General features: G+C 36.9%; 1 protein-coding gene across 2 annotated transcripts in view; it reads left to right on the top strand.

Moving 5' to 3' along the window:
* Positions 1 to 24,277, top strand: part of LOC133532149 (diacylglycerol kinase 1) — a 255,031-nt gene that overhangs the window by 148,461 nt on the left and 82,293 nt on the right. For both annotated transcript variants that reach the window (XM_061870680.1, XM_061870681.1), the window contains one exon: positions 1,519 to 1,586. In XM_061870680.1, coding sequence (XP_061726664.1) covers positions 1,519 to 1,586 — 68 coding nt within the window. The remainder of the gene's footprint in view (positions 1 to 1,518; positions 1,587 to 24,277) is intronic.

Consider the following 24,277-nt stretch of genomic DNA (forward strand, 5'->3'; position numbering starts at 1 on the left):
GCTCGTGGCCTATTCCTTTACAATGTTCGCCTACGCCTTCGGCTCCGGCTCACATTGTAACTCACGCCCCTCGCCTTTTTTGACCCTTCTTAAACAACTGTTGCATACAATACTATTATACAATTGTAATATAATAGAGAGCTTTTCAATCGAGTACCTACCGTGTTTAGAGACGAAGCTTGCTGACTTGCCTAAGTGAGGCACGAGATTGAAAACCTCGTTTTATCACTATTGTATACAATATTTTTTCTACGAGTCATCTAAAATAATACTTCTTTTACTATAGAACTAAATAATCAATGAAAATTGGTAAATATCTCAGTAGGCAAAAATTTAGACATAAACGCGCCACTCCCGCCCTGCGCCCCGCGCCCGTTTAGTCTTTTGTATGGGAGTGCGGCGGCACGTGATTGGTAATTTTTTTACAGTTGACTACAGCGTATCGAAATGAATCTTATAGTTGAATGGGAACCCATACATGAAAAGTACGCAATTACAGTTTGGTATACAAAATCTTAAAGCGAATCTTGAAGCGCTGGTGGCCTAGCGGTAAGAGCGTGTGACTTGCAATCCGGAGGTCGCGGGTTCAAACCCCGGCTCGTACCAATGAGTTTTTCGGAACTTATGTACGAAATATCATTTGATATTTACCAGTCGCATTTCGGTGAAGGAAAACATCGTGAGGAACCCGGACTAATCCCAATAAGGCCTAGTTTATCCTCTGGGTTGGAAGGTCAGATGGCAGTACCTTTCGTAAAAACTAGTGCCTAAGCCAATTCTCGGGATTAGTTGGCAAGCGGACCCGAGGCTCCCATGAGCCGTAGCAAAATGCCGGGACAACGCCAGGAAATACAAAAGAGGTACAAAATCTTAATTCAAGCGTTACTCGTACAGTCGACGAGTACGAGTAGAAAAAGTTTTATTAGAGTGTGCAGTCCATTTCAATTAGAGTTACTTACAGGCACATCTATAAATAATAAATATTATAGGACATTATTACACAAATTAACTAAGTCCCACAGTAAGCTCAATAAGGCTTGTGTTGAGGGTACTTAGACAACGATATATATAATATATAAGTATTTATAAATACTTAAATACATAGAAAACACCCATGACTCAGGAACAAGTATCAATGCTCATCACACGAATAAATGCCGTTACCAGGATTTGAACCCGGGACCATCAGCTTCGTAGGCAGGGTTACTACCCATTGTAATCAAAGTAATCTCATAGACTCAACCCAGATAAAATAGGTCGTTGTCTTCAGATGTGAGGGTATAGGTGCAATATAGGGGCGCGTGGTTAAAAAGTTGTTTATTTCTACCTTGGAGACCCGTAGAAGAAAAAACCGGACAATTGCTAGTCGGACTCGCCCACCGAAGGTTCCGTGCTTTTTAGTATTTGTTGTTATAGCGGCTACAGAAATACATCATCTGTGAAAATTTCAACTTACTATTTTTAATTTTGGGTTTTGGTTATTTTTAATAAATGTTTTAAATCAAGAATTTGTTACAGATTCAACAAAGAAGCTGCAAGATGTCCTCAACGAATTCTGCGAAGTCAAGAAGCAGAGTCCAGATGGGGTGAGTAATTTATGTAGTTTCATTATCATGAAGTCCTGGCCGATAGAGGCCGTGCGTGTTGTTTTGAAAGCGAAAACTATTCACGCTTCTAAGCAGGTGCTGCCCCCGGCGTGTACTGGACTTTTATATTTAAATATTATGCTTTGTTGGAGTGTAGCTGCTTCACTCTCCAATACGCCTTTAAGAGGAATTCCTAGTTTCGATTTTTCCATACAAACGCTCTCGACTGTTTCCACCCTAGATTTTTAACCTAGCGAAATGTATTTTCAAATAAGATCAATATCTGTGCCGCTATGTTTTGCTTTTTTGGACGATTTTATTTTGAGAAAACTTACAGTGCCTCGAAAATCGCAAAAACGGCTCAAATATGAGCGCAACAGAAACACAGCTTCAAAATTCGAGTTTTTTTATTATTATTTATTTATAATACAAACAGTCAAATATACAAATGGATTTGAAGTACAATGTAGAGTACTTAACATACTTAAGAATCATAGACCAGTACCCCTAGTGTAAATTTAATCGACATCATAACGTGACGAACGAGTTTGCGTTAAGTCTCATTTTGTATAGGATTTTGAGTTTCCAAAACGTCCCGCTTGGCGCGCTCTTTCTAAATCCAATACAAAATGAGACTAAACGCAAACGCGTACGTCACGTTTCGAAATCGAATTTATTTACACTAGGGGTACTGGAGGTTCATTATTAAGTACATAATGTTAACATACATACTAACAGCATAAAGAAAATGAAATCATGAGCCATACTTAAATTCTATTTACTAGTCTTCAGAGGAAAAAAAACACAATAAGTATCAATACAGTAAGCAGGTTTGACATTACTGTCTGTTTCATTAATTATCGGATAGGTTGTACATTTTTTTTTGAGAATTGAAAAGTAAGTGGCTTGACTTGAGTATACATCCAACACTTGTATAGTTTAACCCTACTTTTAATTGGTATACCTCGGCCACGAAGCGAAAACTCTAAGCGCTTTACCACCATACTTAGTTAAAACAAATGTATGACATCGGCGTCAGCGTCTAGAGAGCTTGTTCAGAATTCCATGACCCTCGGGTTACTCGTAAAAGGGGGCTAACACCAAATTGTACAGGCGAAAACATCGTAGTTATCTCAGTCGGTTTAATTACAAGAACAACTAATATTATAAGATTTAACTTTAGAGTTTCGAAACTACTGAGACGTGGGCAGGCGTTTCGATCGAGACACCGCACCGCTGTCACAACAGTTTTCAAGATTATTGTTGAAAGGTGTTCAATAGCTTAAATTTATGCAGCCATCCAAGCACAAATTTTGTTTTTAACATTTGACATTGATCGGTAATTTGCATCTCGGAGGTCATTATTCTACGTCGATACATCGTTAGCGCGTTCTATCTCGGAGGTGGCGCCATCTCTTGATATCTTCGTGTACTACAGTTTTGTTTTTTAAGTTTTACACGTTTTAATCAAGTGCCAGATGCCATAAAATATCTACAATGAAATTAGATTATTTTTGCAAGAGCAGACTCCAAGTAAACATAAGTTAAAGGTTTATAAAAGGTTAAAGTTGGCTTGATAGAATAAATCACGAACATGTCTAGTTTTCATTAACTTTCTGTTATATATCTTTTACTTTGCATATAAGCCAATCAACTTATATCCATAAAAAGCGTTTAGAGAAATCGGAAACCATTTTAATAAGTAGGTACCTTCATTTGGTCTAAAATGACGTGCATTTAGGACCGAGTTTTCGCAATCGCATTTTGGGAGTCTTAGGAGATAATTTTTTTTCTTGGATTGCCAAACCACTCGATATAGAAGGAGCTCACCGTAAATTAAAAAGGGCACTTTTAATAAGGTTTGATGGATCAGACACTGGAGAAAAGGCGTTTTCGGATTTTTGACATGATCATACCAAAAATAAAGAAATTCAAAATGGCGGCCATTTTTTGGAACTTTGACTACGAAATCATATTAAGGTACCATTCGGATCCTCAATTTCCATCATGATTAGAACAAATTTTCCGTCAGACGCACCGTTTTCGATCTACAAGCTAAAAATTTAAAAAAGCAAAAATGTATGCACACTTTCTGGCATTACGTTAACTCGGATTACACGCATAAGATCCAAATGAAGGTATTAAAACTATTTTCACCTGGCCTACTACCAAAGCAGTATAATTTAAAAGTAGATTCAAAATTAATTATATTCCAGCAGTCTTATTCTGCTCGATTTGGTTGTGGCATCGTCCCCAGATAACCTATAACATGACATTTTTATACAGATCACTTGCGTGCTAGATGGAATCTATAAGTGTACTCTCTACTGTCGGTCAACACGCGTAGATGCTCCCATGCTCATTTAATATTTGAGCGCATCTGCTCATTTTAGTTGCAACTACCATTAGAGCCTGGGTGCCTAGCCAAGATGTCAATCGTCCGCTCCGTAGCGAACAATAAGAGTGATCAATGAGAGTATCGCTCGGAGCATCTTGGCATCTTGGTTAGGCACCCTGTGTATGTCAATAGTCTTAACATATCGTTGGTAAATTTTATTAATTTACTGAGCAGAAGTTAAGGTCTCCGTTTCAGATTACGCAAAAATTATTTTGTACGTCCCGACGGTCTCCGCTGTAATGTTGTATTTAATAATTTTTGACAATCAGCATCCCATCAGAGGTGACTTGAAACTTAAGGTCCGACCGAAATCGGTTTTTTTGCCGAAACTAAAGGTTCGATTTTTGGCGGTTTTGATTTAGTTTCGTCACATGATTTTTATATCGTAACTTCCCGAAACCGAATGTTCTGTCGAACACGACCGAAACTAAAGTTTCGGCGCAACCGAAAGATTCGGCAAATTTTACCCGAAACCTAACAAGACGAAACATCATTTCAAACTTCAAAATGCATGTATTCAAGTAGGTTTGATAGAAGCACTTTCACAAGACATACAAAATAAAATATATCTATTATTAAAAACATTATTTAAATTTTATTCCGATGCCTGTCAACTTCGAAACCGACACTTCGATCGGATACCACCGCAAACTAAACAATTTCAACTGCGGAGTTCATACGACGTAATCCGTATGTGTCACAAAAATACACTTTCCCGAATCGGGCTATAATTAAAAATGTGAGTCGCGGCCCTGTCAAAGAACCGGGATTCCCTCAAATTACGCGCAGCCAAAATAAAGAAGTGTTACGTGCATCGGTGTTAATGTGATTAATGATTTATTTACAACCTTATTTCAGTTTAAGCCAAATAAAAAAATATATTTGGGGACAATCTTACACAAATCAACCTAGCCCCAAACTAACCAAAGCTTGTACTATGGGTACTAGGTGACGACAATATATATACATACGAATATAGATAAATATATACTTATATACATAGAAAACACCCATGACTCAGAAACAAATATCTGTGTTCATCATATACATAAATAGAAATACCCTTACCGGGATTCGAACCCGGGATCATCGGCTTCATAGACAGTGTCACTACCCACTAGGCTGGTCGTCAAATAAAACATTTATGCAGAAAAAATTCTTGGATGCTTTTGGGTAGGTATTACTGAAAATCTTAAGCATGTCTAATCTTAATAAATAAAAAAGTGAAATGCAAAACAGCATTAATTTGTAAGTAACGAAGTAACAAGTCAAGTAGGCGTTGCAAAAAAACGAAAATAGAATCACTGTTAAATAAAAAGGCAGTCTCTGAAAAAAGACATTAAACAGTTTTATCTTTAAACAGGAAGTAAGCGAGCAGACGAATTATCTGATGGTCAGCGATTATCGTCACCCATGGACACCTACAATACTAGAGAGGTTGCATTGCAAGTGCGTTGCTGGCTTTTTTTGATAGGAGTACGCTCTTTTCTTGCGAAAGACTGCGGGCGATAGTTCAATCCATAGTGTAGTTGATACAAATAGACTTTTAGTAACGCAATTGTAAACATACATTTCAACCTACCATATCCCAATCTATCTATTTATCTCTATGTCTATGTTTTCAATTGCTTTACAAGTCTATCTGTAATTCTGTATCAAAAGGAACTATCGCCCTCAGTATTTCCCAAGAAAAGAGCGTTTTTTCATGGTTCGTTTTTGATAGATTTTTGGTTTTCTTCGTGATACCTAAAAACACATAAAAAGTCAGTCACTGATAGACAGTTAATTCCATAATTTTATTTTATTTTGGCACAAAACGGAAACCTAAATAAATAGAACCCCTGAACTTTCAATGTAAAACAAACAACACACCTAAAAGCAATTCTACGTTGAGGGTAAAATTGCATGAAACAATAGAAACTAATTTCAAAATTTTATTCCTCATTCGGAACAATAGGGGTGTCGCTTTTGAATTTTAATCGTCGAAGTTTAACAATTTGGGGCAAACAAGGTTGGCAGCGAAGATAAAATGTTTAGAATCAAGTGGAAGTGATTGAGTGACAGGGATTTGATTGATGTTTCTTAAATTGATTTGACAACAATGCATTGTTTTAAATATTAATAGCTTTTAATAAAAACTGTTATCTTAAGTACAAAGGCCAAGGGTTTTTCGCGCCAATAATATTTTTCTTCTACTTTTTCCTAATCAGAACACACGATACATAAGTATTAAGTTCATTAAGTTCATTAAGGGCATTAAGTTCGCCTATTGTACAGTGTGTTTTCTTATGTGCAATAAAGATTAAATAAATAAAATACATAATGTGCCCTTAAACGGTTCCCCACTATTTTTGTTGCACCTTGTATGTATAGCGACACAATTATTTTTATTTTATTTTTTGTATTGGCCTCACAAAACAAGTTACAGACAAAAGCGAAATTACAGTATTAGCATACAGTTCAGATCTAGACTATAACTCTAAACATGTGTGCACCGAAGGATAAGGACGTATAAATACAATTTATCGCTAGAAATGAGATGTCATTGATATTACGAGTAATAATTAATTGATAAAAAGATAAAAAAAAAAATATTCTAGTAGGATCTTTTGGATCTCTTTTGCATCGTAAATATCTACATTTTATCTTAAACATACACAATTACAATAAAAAAATAATTAAAAGGAGTCAATAAAATACAAGGGAATGTCTAAAAATAACAAAATAAAAATACAATGTCATTTCGAAATTAAAGTACTTAATACTAGACTAGAAATTAAAACATGCCCACACAAGTGCGATGACCTAATAAATAAATAATTAAATAAAAACCGTTTATTTCAGATCACTGATCCATGTCGACTATTAGTATAAACTTAAAACTATGTTAATTAGGTACTAAGAGAAAAATAAAAATAAGAAAATATAACTAAAAACTAAAATGTGTGGAGAGAAGGGGCGCAGGTTGCCATACTCTATTTCGCTCTCCCAACTGCCACCTCCACCCAAAACTTTATAACCGGACTGTCGAGGCGCTCGGCCAACACTCTGAGAAGACTGTTGCTGCTGCCGCGCACCCGTCTCAGCATGGAGGCGATTCTTTTTCGCCTAATGGCACAAAAGTCATCTACTCGCGCCTCAGCGAACATGCCGGACGCGCTGCAATGCTTTGGCAGCCGCAACAGCATCCTCAAGATGTTATTATATTGAACGCGCAATGCGTTATAGGCTCGTTGTGTAAACTTCACCCACAGGCTGCACGCGTAGAAAATGGTAGTTATGTATTTGCTATAATAAAGTTTCATGTAACATAAAAAAAATACAAATTATACTTACCTAACTTGTATAATGCCTGAATCAGCATTTTGCATGAATTGAATAACTTGACTAACCAAAACGAAATCAATAAGTTTTATTATGAGAAATAACCCTGAAGTCGCGAAGAAAAAATTGACTGTTCCACATATTTTGGCTGCCTGACCTTGACATTTTCTATGGGAGAGTAAATTTTTTTTCGTAATTTCTAGTTTGGTCCCATAGTAAAAGTTGCTGTTAAATTATTGCAGGTGACCAAATAAACACCTGGCATATGTAAGATATCTGCAACGCAGATTTTGTCAGGTGCCTCCACACGCAAATAAGCGACACGCTTCATACCAATCAAAACAAGTGTGATATCCGTAACAGGGTTCGTTATTTTTGATAATAATTTAAGGTATGGGAAATAGTTGACCGATATCCCTTGAGTAATTATTACTATAGAGAAGCCATACCAAACAAAGAAATTGTTACAATCGCAACCAACGCGACCAAAATGTCGTAAGCGCCATAAAATTTATGGCGCTTACTCGTTTAGGCCGCGAGATTTACGCTCCGTTTGTTGTCAAAACAATAACTTATGGCGCAAAATACTGGTTCTCTGTGCTGGTTCTATACGTAGTAATAACAGTACCCCCTAGTGTAAATAAATTCGATTTCGAAACGTGACGTACGCGTTTGCGTTTAGTCTCATTTTGTATTGGATTTAGAAAGAGCGCGCCAAGCGGGACGTTTTGGAAACTCAAAATCCTATACAAAATGAGACTTAACAGTACCCCGTTCAATGCCGATAACCAATATAATTCTTAATTTAAATACTTAAACGGCATGTTAATGCAAAATGTCGTATTTACATCCCTGTATAACGACTTTCACAACTCAAATATCGCGTTCGGAAAACGACCTTGCGTTTGAGGGGTAAAGCTCGTGTTTGAAGGGGTAAAGGGGGGAAATAGGACTGTTTGTATTTGTTCTGAAACTCATTTATTCTGGTGACATAGATCTATCTCATATAGACTCTGCAACATGTGATAACAAAAACGCACGGTCACCTCATAGCTGCTCTATTGTTTATAAAATAGGTATAGGTAATAGGTCTTACGGGCCAGCCATCATCGCGCGCGGTCATAGGTTAGAGCGAGACACAGCGATCCGATCTTTCGTTCCTACCAGTGGCCTCACCGCCGCTAAAACATTTTTGATTTTATGAATTTAACAGGCGCTTACTTTACACAGTTCTTTTCTTTTTCTCATGCGTTGCAATCTTATATGCGTCCTTTACGCGAGCAATGCTGTCGGCCGATGAACTTCAGCGAGGTCAGACGCATGCCGGTCGCGCAATGCTCCAATCTTCATAAATATGATATACTAAACGTTGAGCCGTACTTCTATAAACTAGAAACGGAATCGCAGATTTATTAAGAAAATCAACCAACTCATTGAGGGTAGTTAGTGTAAAATAAAAATATGCGATAGGTCGAACCCGGAAATCAAAAAGGCAACGTTTTATGAATTTTTTGTCAATAAACTGAAAAAATACCTCATTAATAAAGCATTTTATAGGGTGGCTGTGTAGGTTTAATTGGTTTTAGGTGTACGTTTCCGGATAGTACGTTTAACCGTATTAAACGATTTGAATTGAATTGAATCTTGCGTACTAGCGAGGAGGGAGGAAATGGCGGGCGTTATTTTCGAATCGGTATCCACATCCGCAGCCTTTGTAGGCCCTAAAACGTCAAACTGGGATATTAAGATGTTTTTGAAACAGGTCACAAGGTCGAAAGACCAAGACCAACGCACATGGTACCTTGGTACCCGTATGTTCAGTCTAACGGGTAAATGATCTGTGTCAGCTGCATATTGGATGCTGTCGAACTTTAAGTAAATATTTGGAGTAAACGGCAGATCCATTGTATTGCTATTTACTTGTCTGTTTTTAAAAGGTTTAATTGCTTTTATAAAAACCTTTAATTAAAATTTGCCCTGTTAATATGTATGTTAGTTACTGTGGGTCAAATCTTGGAATTGATTGAGCTGAAATTTACATACATATGTAAATCGAATGACAATGCAATTTTATGATGACATGGAGCTGATCTGATGATGGAGACAGGAGGTGGCCATGGGAACTCTGTGATGAAACAACGCAAACTGATTGGGTTTAGGGTTGTTAGAATTATCTCTATGAGTATTAGTTGCCTGTGGAAAGAAAAGTACAGCCAGCGACAAAAGCTTGTACCAAAAATGAAATATTTGCCAAAAACTTCTTGCATATCTCATGTGGTGCCTTTTGTTTGAAAAAGGCTATTTGTAGGCGGAAATGTCAGCCATATCAATAACTACCGTGCAATATCGAAGAAACCACAAGCACTCAGAACCAAAACTACCTAACTCACAACAAAACCAATACACATTCTGACCTTTCACCAAAACTATACTCACGGGGCGTTCTGCCCATATATCCTGAACTTACGACATCAAAAAATACTTCTAAAAATAGAACACAAACAAACAATGAACCTTATCACTTCCAGCGTAAGTCGAAAATTGTTTATCCATTTCGGCCGTTACAATTCGTGACGTCATTTAGGGAGAGTGCAGTTGATCTATTTTGAGTCTTAATGCGATTCAGTTTAAGTGTGATTTCGAGTGGGGCGTTAAAGTATGTCGATAGCGATGACGTCATGAGGGAAGAGGATGGAAGATATGACGTCATAGAAAATTTTAGTGACAGCCGTTGTGTAAGTCATAGATAGTCATAGATAATCCAAATAGGATTGAGTAGCCATCAAACTACTTAATTTTTCAAAAAACTGTTTAAGGTGGTTCGATTTCCATACAAAAAACAATTGCATTTTATTAACTTATTACACACTATTAGTGTACAAAATATGTGCACATCTTTATCTACTTTTGAATATTCGTTTGCGTTAAATTTATGGAAAAACTTTGTTCTATACAGAAATCACACAAAAAAGGTTATTTTGGTGTAACATTGATTTTTTTATTCTACATCGGTGGCAAATAAGCATACGGCTCGCCTGATAGTAAGCCCGTTTCCGTAGCCTATTTACGCCTGCAACTTCAGAGGAGTTACATGCGCGTTGCCAACCCTAACACTCCGCACCCTCGTTGAGCCCTGGCAACCTTATTCACCGGCAGGAACACAACACTATGAGTAAGGTCTAGTGTAATTTGGCTGCGGTTTCCTGTAAAGTGTAGGTACTTCCCCAGTTGGGCTCTGCTCTAGATCTGGAATGATATCCGCTGTGCTGTGCCCTACCACACAAAGCGGGATGACATTCACAATGCCTATACCTCTCTTTTTTATGAATATTTTGTTCGCATTAAAACTATTTTTACGCAACTATTTTTAATGCGAATTCAATGAATCTCTATTTCTTTATAGAATTATTATTTTAAATATAATATCCAAGTTTTATTTTCAATAACAATATACATCATAGATATATATTATACATTAGCGTGACTATAACTAGCTTAAATCCAAAATAGGCCCCTAAGGCATTGTACCGAGAATGCTGGCGGCATTTCCTCGTTGTATCGCAATGCTGGTACGTTGTGCGAGGAAACCGCCAGTTCTTCGGTCACCAGTTACGCCAACCAGACGCTTCGCAATTTCTGCAAAATACTTGTGTGCGCTGGGACCCCATGGACCTAGAGTTTCAACGCCAATTGGTACAAAATAGTACTCTCTACCGAGGCTAACTTTAGAGATACTTTTGTCAACCCTGTTTTTCAATGTATTGCAAAATTGATAACGGGTCTTGCTCCTGACACAAGACGACGCTGACACGTGTCAGATCAAACCTTCTGCCAAAGGCTGAGCCTTCCATGCTTACGTTATTATTTTAATAGCCCCGACACGTGACGACTTCTACACGACACGTGTCAAAACAAACCATCTGCCAAGAACTGAGCCATCCATGCATACCTTATTATTTTAATAGCTCCGGACACGTGACGACTTGGACACAACACGTGTCAGATCAAGGCTTCTGCCAAGGACAGAGCCTTCCATGCATACCTTATTATTAATAGTCTCCAGACACGTGACGACTTCGTCAGTCTGTCAGAACAAACCATCTGCCAAGGACTGAGCCGTTTACATTATTGTTATGCTTAAAGTGAGGACGTGTGTGGAATAAAAGTTAAGGGAAAACGCGCAGTGGGTTCAACACTCAGAGCCCCTAGTGTAAATTTATTCGAATTCGAAACGTGACGTACGCGTTTGCGTTAAGTCTCATTTAGGGATTTCGATACAGCGCGCCAAGAGGGACGTTTTGGAAACTCAAAACCCCATACAAAATGAGAGTTAACGCAAACGCGTACGTCACGTTACGACATCGAATAAATTTACACTAGGGGTACAGAGCACGTTAGATATACGTCAAAGAACAAATTAAATTACTTTCTTATGAACATATTTCAATCTGTGTTTTTTACAAATAGTGTACTACTAGTACTATTTCAGGGCTGGCCAGGGGGCGCCACAAGCCTTCGCATTTTCGAGCCATGCCGTCGAGCCCGGGTGGCCGAGAGGTTCAGGCATCTGTCATGTAAACGGATAGACGCTGGTTCGATTCCAGCCCCGGGTAGTGTTGGTTAAGACTCGAATCGTTTGAGTCCTCTCCTTTAAAACTCGACTCAGTTTTTCACTCTTAAATTAAGTCTCAACTCGTGTTCTTTTCAACTTGTTAGAGACCCGAGACTTTTGTAGAGACTTTGAGTCCTTTTCAAAAAACTCAAAAAAAATTTGTTTACTAAATTTCGTAATGCATTGTCTTTAAGTAATATTCGTGGATTAAGTAACACAAATCATACAGTAACGCCTAATTTATTTACTTAGGTATAGGTTATTTAGGTAAAACTTATACAGGATGATTCAGGAGACGTGAGCAGGATCAAGCCTGCATATTCGGTAAATTATCAGCAACTGTTTCTGTTATAATTGTTGACGGAGTCTTTATTCGGAGGCTCGAGTCCTTATGAGTTGCCTTTGAGAAGACTCAACAAAAAACTCGCCTCGGGACTTAAAAGACTCAGAAGTTATTTAAGCACCGAGTCTCGTAAAAACGAGTCGAGTTCTTTAAATTCAGACTCTAAAGACTCGAGTTCCTACCAACACTACCCCGGGCACTGGAGGCATGGTAATTTTTTCCTTTGTATATGACATTTCGTTTACGTTAGATATTAGTCATAAAACGTACTACTCGGGAACAAATATCTGTCTCGAACCCAGGACCCTTATTCGAACCCAGGACCATCGGCTTGATAAGCAGGGGCACTACCCGCCAGGACAGGCCGGTCGTCAATATATTCACCCGTAAATTATTAAAGGTGACTAAATTTACACCCTGTATTAATGATAGGTACATTAATAATATGAGTGACTTTTCCCTTAGAAACAGTCACGAACGCTATTATCACGTCGCAAACATATCCACTCGACAGAAGGGGATAAATTAAATTACTCTACATCTAAAACACTCAAGAGCAATCAGAACGGGTCGCCGCGTTCTAACCTTGGTGCCATTTATGTATTACGTAAGACGATTTTTACCAGATTTTGATCACCTCCTACCCCTATGTAAGAAAAAATAAGAAAATACCGATCCCCTCCTTCATTTATTATTATGTAAGAAGCTAAAGGAAAATTTAATACACATAGGGTTTAATTTAATTTTGATTGCCAACGAAATAATTTTGGGAACATTTATTTTATACTTCAAGTAGTATTAAAATTATTATTTTTTTGATAATAATCTACTTTGTTTCATTAAAGAGCTCTTCTTTATAGGCGCTGGCGCGGATTCACGTGCTATTTAAAGTATAGATAATATAATCTTAACTTGCACTTTTTTTGTGATTTACGGAAGAACTATCAAGATATCCGATGGACCCGGGCATGTCCTTAAACTACGTCCAAAAGAGACGTATGAGCATTAATCAAAAAAATACCCTTCCTGAAAAAAAAAACATGGTCGACCCGTCCTTAAATCGTCTCACGTAATAAATGAATGGCGTCCTTGCAAAGTGTGCCGTTTTAATTGCGTTTGGCTGTATGACACTAACGTTGACGTTAAGGCTAAGCCTTGTTTATGATAATCCCTTAATTCTGTACGTGTTGAGTTGAGATCTTATGAAGGGTTCCGTAGAAATGGGATCAGACTCGTTCGTGCATAACGTTCAATATTCCCGCGACTCATGTACGGCCAACAATTTGACTGACATATTCGCTATGATTGCCGCAAAACTAAGTAGCGACTGAGATCATAATGCTATCTCCTTTACCCTTGTTAAGACCAACCAAGAGTGAAAGAAATGGCATTAAGACCTGACGCGCCACATAGTTTTGGCGCAAGTATAGCGTGTGCGTAACTTAGTTTCTATGCATCTCGCTCGTACTCGTATATTTGTGCGAGCGAGATATATGTCAGTATGAGACTGCTAAGGCGACTGCCTGGTAAAACTACTAAGACCAATTCGAACTTACATTTTGATATCTAAATTATTAGGTAGGTACATGTCCGTATTTTTTCAATTCACCCTGCTTAGCTGGAGGACCCTGGAGGAGAGGAGGAAATTGAAAACCTGATTTTTGCAAATCTGTACTTTCTTGGGTTCATTCTACTCAGAATCGTTAGCATTCTCCATCCTACCATTCAAAAATGTCCCAAAATGTCCGTTCGATTACGTCACGATTTACAAAGTGTGAAAAATATTTCACTTGTTCATACAAGTTACGTGATGTAGTGGAAACTACAATTTCCATACAAATTTTTGTGACTTTTTTAGCATCAAGATTGAACATCCCATATTCTGAAAATACAATATATACTAACTGGTATATTTTGTGGTAACAATTTGTAGATCCTTCCCTACCCACTGTTCACTGATTTTGTTGTCTTTGATTTGAACTTACCTTATCTATACTTAGATAACTAATTATTGTTTTATTATTGTTTGTATAGATAATAGATAATTAAACAATCTGCAAGTATTATACTAAAGGGGTTTCTTACGCGTTGTGCGCGTAATAAAATTTGTTTTGTTTAACAAGCAAACATACGTTGTAGTTTTTATTTAGATTTAAGTTTTAGTTAAGTGCTTTGTAAGTGAGTACACACTCGCTATACTTAATTATAATTTATTTCTGTATTAGCTAAATTTCTCTGAAGTGAAATGTATAATTTCTTTGAGAAAATAAAGTTCTATAAACCTAACATGCTAGTGATTCTGAGTTGAAATATCCCAAAAACAGTGGATGGGCCAGAAAGAAAAACGAATATTATACCGGGTGGATATGAAATTTGGGAACAATCAGATTAATTTAAAGTAAAACATGTTTGTAGGCAAAAATATGGCAAAATCTGACACTCTTCTTCTATAAATATATTAAATCCATGCATAGATGTAAAATTACTTAATATTGATTGTAATTACAAATCTCACGACATCTCACCAGGGGGAATGGGGGGTTCAAAAAATGCTCAAAACTCCTCGCGTAATTAATGGATGCTCGCCAAATGATGAATACTTTTGACGCATATTTTGATCCGTTACTTTTGATGACTAGCTATGTAGTTTACTCCGTGAAGATGGAATATGCAACTGCGCCGAAATATAGAAAACTTGCCAAAATAAACATATATGGTAAACAGGGATCGTCTCGGCTAACTTTCCACCGATTTTAATAGAACACTTATTATAATAAACTTCACATTACAAAAGTACTATTTGAATGAAAACATTTATTTTTCAAATGGACTCATACAACTTGTAAGTAGACTTACGTTCCTAATGTTAGTACCTAATTAACTATATGCCTACTTAAATACAGTTAGAGTATACTGCTGGAAACATGCATTTCCCAACATGCGTTTATTCGTCATGTTTTTCTGACACAATGAACATGTAATTTATGTACAATATTATATGATAAAGAAAAAAAAAATGAAAATCATATTTAAATACCTAGTTAACATTACGATTTACGGCACGCGTCTTCGTAAATGACATGTTCTATATAGAGTAAACTCCTCTAATGGCTAAATTAATGTTTTGAAACTCTTCTGTGTTATTACACTGGTAAGAAATTAAACTGTCTAAAGATACGATAGATGGCGTTTAAAATAATTCATGCATCGATTTATTATGTTTAAATAGCTTTTTAAAAAGGTTTTGGATATTGGATAGATTTCAAATAAAATAAATAACGATTCAGACCCTGCGTTGCTTTGAGCGGCATCTAGTGAAAGATAACATATATAAATATTATTAGAATTTAAGACTAGGGTATAAGTCCTTTACTCTACCTAGTTAATGAAATCTTAAATCGTAAATATTGTAACTAGGTTTAAAAAATATTATTTAGTTAAAATAAAATTAACAGTACTCTAGTGTAAATATATTCGATAGCGAAACGTGACGTACGCGTTTGCGTTAAGTCTCCTTTTGTATGGGATTTAGAGTTTCCAAAACGTCCCGCGTGGCGCGCTGTTTCTAAATCCCATACAAAATAAGAATTAACGCAAACGCGTACGTCACGTTTCGCTATCGAATAAATTTACACTAGAGATTCAGATTTTTTTTTAGCTCATGTTTACTGGAACTCATCGATACTTCTATTTGCTACTCTTTATATGATTACTTTATGCCAACAATTACTAGTAACTTTTAATGGCAATTCTAACTCTGAGCAACACCGTAAAGTTTATGCCATTAAAAGTTACGAGAAAGTTTTGATATTACAATATCGTAATTCGTTAGAATTACTTTATTTAGTTAGTAAACGTAATGTTAATGTTAGTATAGCTCAGTATTCAATTCAATTCAATTCAATTCAATTCAAATATACTTTATTCATGTAGGCCTAGCAACAAGCACTTATGAATAGTAAGACAGTATTACATATAATTATCTTAATCTAATTATCAGAGCAATTTATTGATGTTGTAAATATTATTCCATACATAATCCTAATGAATATAATTCATAGATCAAATTTAATACTTAAACTTTCACAAAATATAGTCATACAAAAAAAAATTATAAAAAATACTAGTCTAGATTGTTTCTAGAATAAATTCTAAATGTCAAACAAATATAATAAAAACAACAAAGGAAATACATGCATTGGAATATCCATTTCATCATCATTATTCAAATATAATAAATAATTAATCATTTCGAATCACAATTAATCCCACGTTGTTTTATCATTCATGTAGTCTTGTGTGGTATATTATTATGACTCTTGACATTTTAAATTGTATTATTATTATTCTCTTTATTTATCTTGTGTCTTAGATTAGGTATTTTATAATATGAATATAAAAGTAAAATACAACAAATCATACAAAAATAATACAAAATACATATAAACACATTATAAAAAACCTAATCTGGGCAGGCTGGGGCAGGGCCCAAGCTGCCGGTGGTCAGGGCCGTAGTGAGAGGAACCGACGTACTATCCGCGCCGTGTCCAAGATCACCGCCTTCTGCATCTGACCCTTGATCCAATCCAACCACCTAGCGAGAGGCTCTCAAGGTGTTGGTCGAGACTCTTCGCTTCGTATTATTATTATTAGTATAGTTATTTACATTGAATAACTACTATTTACTTTGACTGCAAATCGAATTGTATTTAAAATTATTTTCGGAAGTATTCATAGACTACTAAATTTAGGTATTAAGCAAAAGGTAATAATAACATGTTTTAAAAGGTAATTATAAGTATTTAGCTATTACGGTTAACTTGCTATACCCTACTCAGGGTCCATGTTTTAAATAAACAATTTAATTTAAAATAATATCTGTATGTACCATGGAATGCAATAATAAATGAAATGAAACATGTTGATATTCATCGGGTACTGATAATGTTTGTTTTTGTTCGATATGCTTACATATAATAACTTTATTATACATCTTTCATTCTTATTTATATTCAACTACCTATCATAATTAGCAAATTATAAAAACGGCATGGCTTGTCTAAGAAACAGTAAAAATCCAACAAAAATTGTATAATTATGGTCAGTAGCGCCATCTAGTAGTTGGTACAGACTTCATGCCGAATTTATTGGACCATATAAAAAATAATGGCCGATTACATGTCAAATAAATTAGACAACAAAGTGCTTGATTAATTCGAGTTTATTTTATCAAATATCATCTATATATATTGTATTCTTGGTGTCAATCTGACTGACAGATTCAGAAATCCCATCTTGCGCTCCAAAACCAAAGTAGCCGACGTAGCCTTGACAGCCGCTAAGCTTGAATGGGACTGGGCCGGACATATCTGCCGTATGCCAAACGACTTGTGGGCCAAGCAAGCTACCGAGTGGACACCAACCATAGTGAGGCGTCACGGCAGACCTCGAAGGAGATGGCGGCACGATCTTGACGTCTTTCGGAAAGATTGGCCTAATATTGCCATAGACCGTGAGTACCGTGACGGGTGGAAAAAAGAGAGGGAGGCCTTTGCCCAGCAGTGGGACATAACAGGCTAACAAATAATAATAATAATAAATAATAATAAGGGAATAATAAATAATATTGTCTTAATAAACAACTGTTTACACATGATAATACCAAAGATATTACTGTTCGCAGAGCAGTAGTATTCTTGTTTTGATTAATATTTCCGTAAAATAACGCCTCGTTCTATTAATACTCGTAAGGGCTCATGGTGTATACGAGAATCATACATCAAGCTCTATTGTTTAATGTTTTTCATTTCTCATGGTCTGAAAATGGGTCGTTGTTGTTGTACAAGGTGTGCAGAAAGTGATACGTTTCTGCTCTGGAGCATCTTACTTTCAGAAGTAAGTTTTTTTGCATTTTTTTAGGATAAATTTGTTGTACAATTTTCATTCTGATATTTAACTTCCCATCCCATAAATAGCGTTCCTTTACGTAAATTGTTATTGTAAGTACCCTTAAAAAGATGTAAGTTTATAATTAGTCAGGTTTTTTTTTAATAGACATGTATTTTATTTTCCTCGTATTCGAAATGTAAAGTAGAATGCTTAACTCGGGTCAAAGGCATCATTTCAACCTCGGACTATTGGCGCTCTCTCTGCGTTCGAGTGCCAAACTACCTCGACAGAAATGAGTGCCTTTCGTCCCTTTAATAATCTACTATTATAGCATACTTTTACCCTTATTTTTAGTGAAAGCGAAAGTTACATTAACTTAACTATTTGACCCAATTCTATTAATTGTGGCTTGAAATCAAAAAGCCATCAATTCCGTACAATATCAGGACTGATAACGTATCTCGCTATAATATTGCCCTCTCCAGTATTATCTTATAACAATAAAATTCATTTAAATATTGCGCAAAGCTCCATTTATCGAACTAAGCTTGTGATCTAAATACTATTAAAAAGTGGATCTTTTTTGTTATTCCGCCCCATCAGCTTGGAGATAATAGTATAGTAAACGCCCCTATAATGGGATTGGCACCAGTTATGGGATGATATAGAGAAATCCTGTAAAACAAGTATTTACCATCAGTTTTTACACGCTGACTACATTTTACCATAAACAAGAGTCAAAGAGCTGCTTAAATTTAATTTTTCTTTGATTTTTGTAGACTGGAGGAAAAAAACCATAGTTTTAATTTGTTAATAATTTTGAAACCAATTGCAGCAGCTTTAATTAAATACATAGAAAACATAAAGAATGAATATTACATTCAACTTTTAACGTATAAAGTGGTAGACATTTTGCAGGTGTCGGTGAAATATCAAAAATACTCCAAATTTTCTCTTAAATGTACCATGATTGGTGCCGTTAACAAAGCATGGTTTGTTACTCGTAAACGAAATATTATACTACGTTAACCAATAAGCTAAGAAAATGATGACCTATTATGGAAATAGCTTAAATCTGTCATAAAAATGTACTCTTGGTTATTTATTTATGATAGAGGAGGCAAACGAGCAGACGGATCACCTGATGGTAAGCGATTACCGCCGCCCATGGACACCTGCAACACCAGAGGGGTTGTAAGTGCGTTGCCGGCCTTTAAGATGGGAGTACGCTTTTTTCTTGAAGGTTTGAAGGTCGTATCGGTCCGCAAATACCACAGGCGACAGTTCATTTCACAGTTTAGCTGTGCGGTAAGTTCCTGGAGAAATGCACAGTTGAGGACTGCCAACCATCTAAGTGGTGAGGATGGAAATGTTGTCGCGTAGGGCGACAACATTTAATATTTGGCTGCGGTTTCCTGTACGGTGGAGATACTTCCCCAGTTGGGCTCTGCTCTAGATCTGGAATGACATCCGCTGTGCTGTGCCCTACCACACAGAGCGAGATGACATTCACAATGCCCATACCTCTCTTTTAGCCGTAGTTTAAGGACGTGGGGACCCGGGTGGGTCCAAGTATGGTCAAACAGGAATTTCAGCCTGTATAATAAAAAAACCGAACAAGTGCGAGTCGGACTCGCTCACCGAGGGTTCCGTACCTACTCTGTAGTATTTGTTGTTATAACGGCAACAGAAATATGTCATCTGTGAAAATTTCAACTGTCCATCACGGATTTTAAATTTCGAATGACAATTACAAATTGTTCGAAGATGGACTACTGACTGGGTCTAAAATACACCTTCCCTATAATGTGCCATTAGCAGTATTGACTCGTCTCCGCCCTATTTACTGCCTTACGGCTACTCTGTATTCCGTCACTGCCCAATACCGAAGGGTATAACTATAAAAAGCAATTTATAGTCTCCTTAAACTTTTAGCACGCCTTATATCCTGTGCTGCGGTAAAAGGACCTATCTTTGTTTTGGCAAAAAATTTTGAGTGAAAAAATCGGCTACCTTCTTCTTCCTCGCGTTCTCCCGGCATTTTTGCCACGGCTCATGGGAGCCTGGGGTCCGCTTGACAACTAATCCCAAGATTTGGCGTAGGCACTAGTTTTTACGAAAGCGACTGCCATCCGACCTTCCAACCCAGAGGGTAAACTAGGCCTTGTTAGGATTAGTCCGGTTTCCTCACGATGTTTTCCTTCACCGAAAAGCGACTGGTAAATATCAAATGATATTTCGCACATAAGTTCCGAAAAACTCATTGGTACGAGCCGGGGTTTGAACCCGCGACCTCTGGATTGCAAGTCGCACGCTCTTACCGTTAGGCCACCAGCGCTTCCAAAAAATCTGCTACCAAGAATTTATAATTTATATTTATAAGTGAGAGTTGCCCAACGCAATTGTAGTAATGACATTGAATATACACGTTTTCGTTTAAAAAAAATACACAAAAAATAGTCTACACTTTCAAGGACTGAATCTAATAAAACCTTAATAGGTTAAAGTTGGCTCGGTAACCATCACAAAAACATGTTATTTGACATTTATTTACCTAATAAATATATACAGAGGTGTTACAGTAACTGTACAAATGCTAAACTAAATTTATTATTATTATTATTATGAGCCCATACTGTCCCACTGCTGGGCAAAGGCCTCCCTCTTATTCTTCCACGTGTCCCTATCCTCGGAAGTCTCCCACCAGTCTCTGTCGAAGGCATCAAGTTCGTCCCGCCATCTCCGACGAGGTCTACCGTGACGCCTTACAACCTGTGGGACCCAACAGGTGGCTGTTTTGGCCCACAGGTCATCCGGCATACGGCAGACGTGCCCTGCCCAGTCCCATTTGAGCTTAACGGCAGTTTCAGCTACATCAGTTATTCCAGTTTTGGAGCGTAGTATTGTATTTTTAATGCAATCGGTTAACTTCACGCTCAGAATACTACGCTCCATAGCTCGCTGACAAACCTTGAGTTTGGTTTTTAGGGAGTTAGTAGGGAGGTTTCCCTATATCACTAATTAATAACTAGCTTAAATCTAAAATAGGCCCTTGAGGCATTGTACTAAGTATGCTGATGATATTTCCTCGTTATATCGCAATACTGATACGTTGTGCGAGGAAGCCGCCAGCTCTTCGGTCACCAGTTACGTCAACCAGACGCTTTGCGATTTCTGTAAAAAAACTTGTGCGCGATGGGACCCCATGGACCTAGAGACGTGTTTAATTTTCATTTATTTTTGTTGGATGTCGTTACTCTGTATACCATAACAGTATTGAAGTATAATTATAATTCATACTAATATAGTCCAGGGATTTGACTAGCAAGATTTTAAACACAAGTATATTTTTAAAGTCCTCGCGTTATCCCGGCATTTTGCCACGGCTTATGGGCTCGTGGGATTGGGATTTTTTTTTCAAAGTAATTGAGAAAAAACTTGAAACTCCGAAAGATTAAACGCAATTTTACCGATATTCCGAAAGCTCGCATTTGAGTGTGGCCAGAAGTGGCGAATTTCTCCTTTAATATAAAAAAAAAACTGAAATAGATATCATATACTAAAGAAAAAGTTTTATAATTTTATATATAGTCTGACTACTTAAAAGAACAAATCAAAAAATATTTTATAAAATTCGATAAAAAATTAAGTTTTTTTTTCTTTAACAAAAAAAAAACATGTGCCTAGATGAAGGGATAAAGATAAATAAAGGTACTTAGTTAATTTTCTAAGGCAGATTACAGTATTCTAAGCGTGCTGGCGCAGCGCTGGGACTCGCCTTTGTTTGCGCCGCTTTTAATTATTGTTTTTTTTTTTTTTTGTTTGTTGTTATAGGTGTCACTAACATAGATTTATAAGTTTTGCTGTGCTATGTACTTGCACTAATATGGATTGTATTATTCGAATTAAAAATATTGAATTGAATTGAATGCGCTTATGAAGGTGAGAAAAAACTAACTATTTTAGACATAGGCCCTTTTACCCAAGCACGACGTAATATCCCCTTAACGACGCTCTTCCGTTTTGGGCATTCAGGGTTTATTACGGTTGATTCAATATCTATTCGACTCATAAAAGAGTTTTCTAGGTAGGAATGGGAATGACCCTTACGTAAGGCATTTTCATTTTGTGTGCGACTGTGGCGCCGGCCTGGCGGCGTTGGAACTAAACTAGGGTTTGCACGACGGATCTCAAATGTATGGGAAGATCAATTATCATACTCGTATCAATCAAGATAATTTCATATGGAAAACCTAGTCTAAACTCAAATCTAAGCCTGATGAAACAAATGACACCTATTTTATAATATTATTTAGGGCTTATTTTTTCTACTGTTTTTTTTGTATATTTTGATAAAATTTAGTAAGTTTAGTAAGTTTCTCATTCTGGGCGGATAAAACGTGAAGTCCCAAATTGAGATTTTTTTTTTAAATTTCAATGTTGGTACAAGCTTTTGTCGCTGACTGTACTTTTCTTACCACGGGCTACTTATACTCATCGAGAAAATTCTAAATTAATTACGTTGAAATTGAAATTTTCAGCTCAATCGAAAAGCGGGAAAAGGGTCAAATTTAGCTTCCAAGATATGACACTAACAAAATAAAATACTTAGGCAAGTTAATTAAAACCTTTAAAATTTATGTGATTTACCATTGAATCACGAAAATAGGTATGTGTTAAATCAGAGGAAGAGTTTTTTGGACCAACGGTGAAATTGCGCTTATTTGCAAAATAACGAACTGTTCCTTATTCTTCTTAGAGTTACTCTATCTATTTACCAAATGTTCTCGAAATCTGATAAATAAACGACAACAAAAATTCGGTGAAAAATGAATTTCTGCGATTCCATCCCCTATTGCATGGACACCCTGTATACCACGGGATCTCGTTACGCGTAACGATTAGATACGCCATGAAACATGGCGGCCAATTTGACGCGCTGACGAGGCGGTTATTACTCCTAGGCGATGGAATTTGACGCCCATCTGTCTTTTCGAGGCTAATGAAGAGACTAGTTATTTCAAACTACTTTTCTTGAGAACTTGTTTATTTATTTAACCTATATTGCACAAAAGAAAAAATCTTACACCACAAATATGGCTGCTGCTCGACGCAACGTTGGCGCAACTACGCAGGGACACTATTTTCCATAGCGCTGACTAGACACCGATGCTTAAAAGACATTAGTGTATGGTGGCCTTAAGAGCCACTCTACTAGCGACTCCAGAGCGTCAGCGTCTAATAAACTCTATGGCTGATGCTCGACTCAACGTTGGCGCAACTGCGCAGGAACACTATTTTCTATAGCGCTGACTAGACGCCGATGCTCAAGGACGCCAGTGTGAAATGGTGGTAAAATAAGGCGGAAATTTAGATGCTTCTCCATACCAGAGTCTGTTCGGAAAGAAAAGAGTCGTGAAATTTATTGAACCCCATACATTCCACGACTCTTCTCTTTCCGCACAGACTCTAGTAGTCTTCATATGTTTCCCTGGTCATTGACATTATGGAAAACATTTAAACTATTTATTGTATAAATAAATAAATAAATATTATAGGACTTTATCACACAAATTGACTAAGTCCCACAGTAAGCTCAATAAGGCTTGTGTTGAGGGTACTTAGACAACGATATATATAATATATAAATACTTAAATACATAGAAAACACCCATGACTCAGGAACAAATATCCATGCTCATCACACGAATAAATGCCCTTACCAGGATTTGAACCCGGGACCATCGGCTTCATAGGCAGAGTCACTACCCACTAGGCCAGACCGGTCGTCGAACATGTATGTTTCCTATAACTATGCCCTTTGCTATATAAGCTTGGGCTTGAGTCACTTCCGAACGTCGGGTTATTTCAAACATCCTTTATCCAGCTTCAGAATCCATTTCAATCCCTGACCACCCAGCCAAGACCGATGAAACCGGTCCCGGGTTCGAAGCCGAATCAGGCATTTATTTGCGTGATGAACACAGATATTTGTTCCTGAGTCATGGGTGTTTTCTATATGTGTAAGTATGAGTATTATTTTCGCCCAGGAGAAGGTTTTGGTTAGTTTGGGGCTAAATCGAACTCTGTAAGATTGTGCCCAAATATTTACAATCCTACATTCG

The sequence above is a fragment of the Cydia pomonella genome, chromosome 26, assembly GCF_033807575.1.
Source record: "Cydia pomonella isolate Wapato2018A chromosome 26, ilCydPomo1, whole genome shotgun sequence".
Taxonomy (NCBI): domain Eukaryota; kingdom Metazoa; phylum Arthropoda; class Insecta; order Lepidoptera; family Tortricidae; genus Cydia; species Cydia pomonella.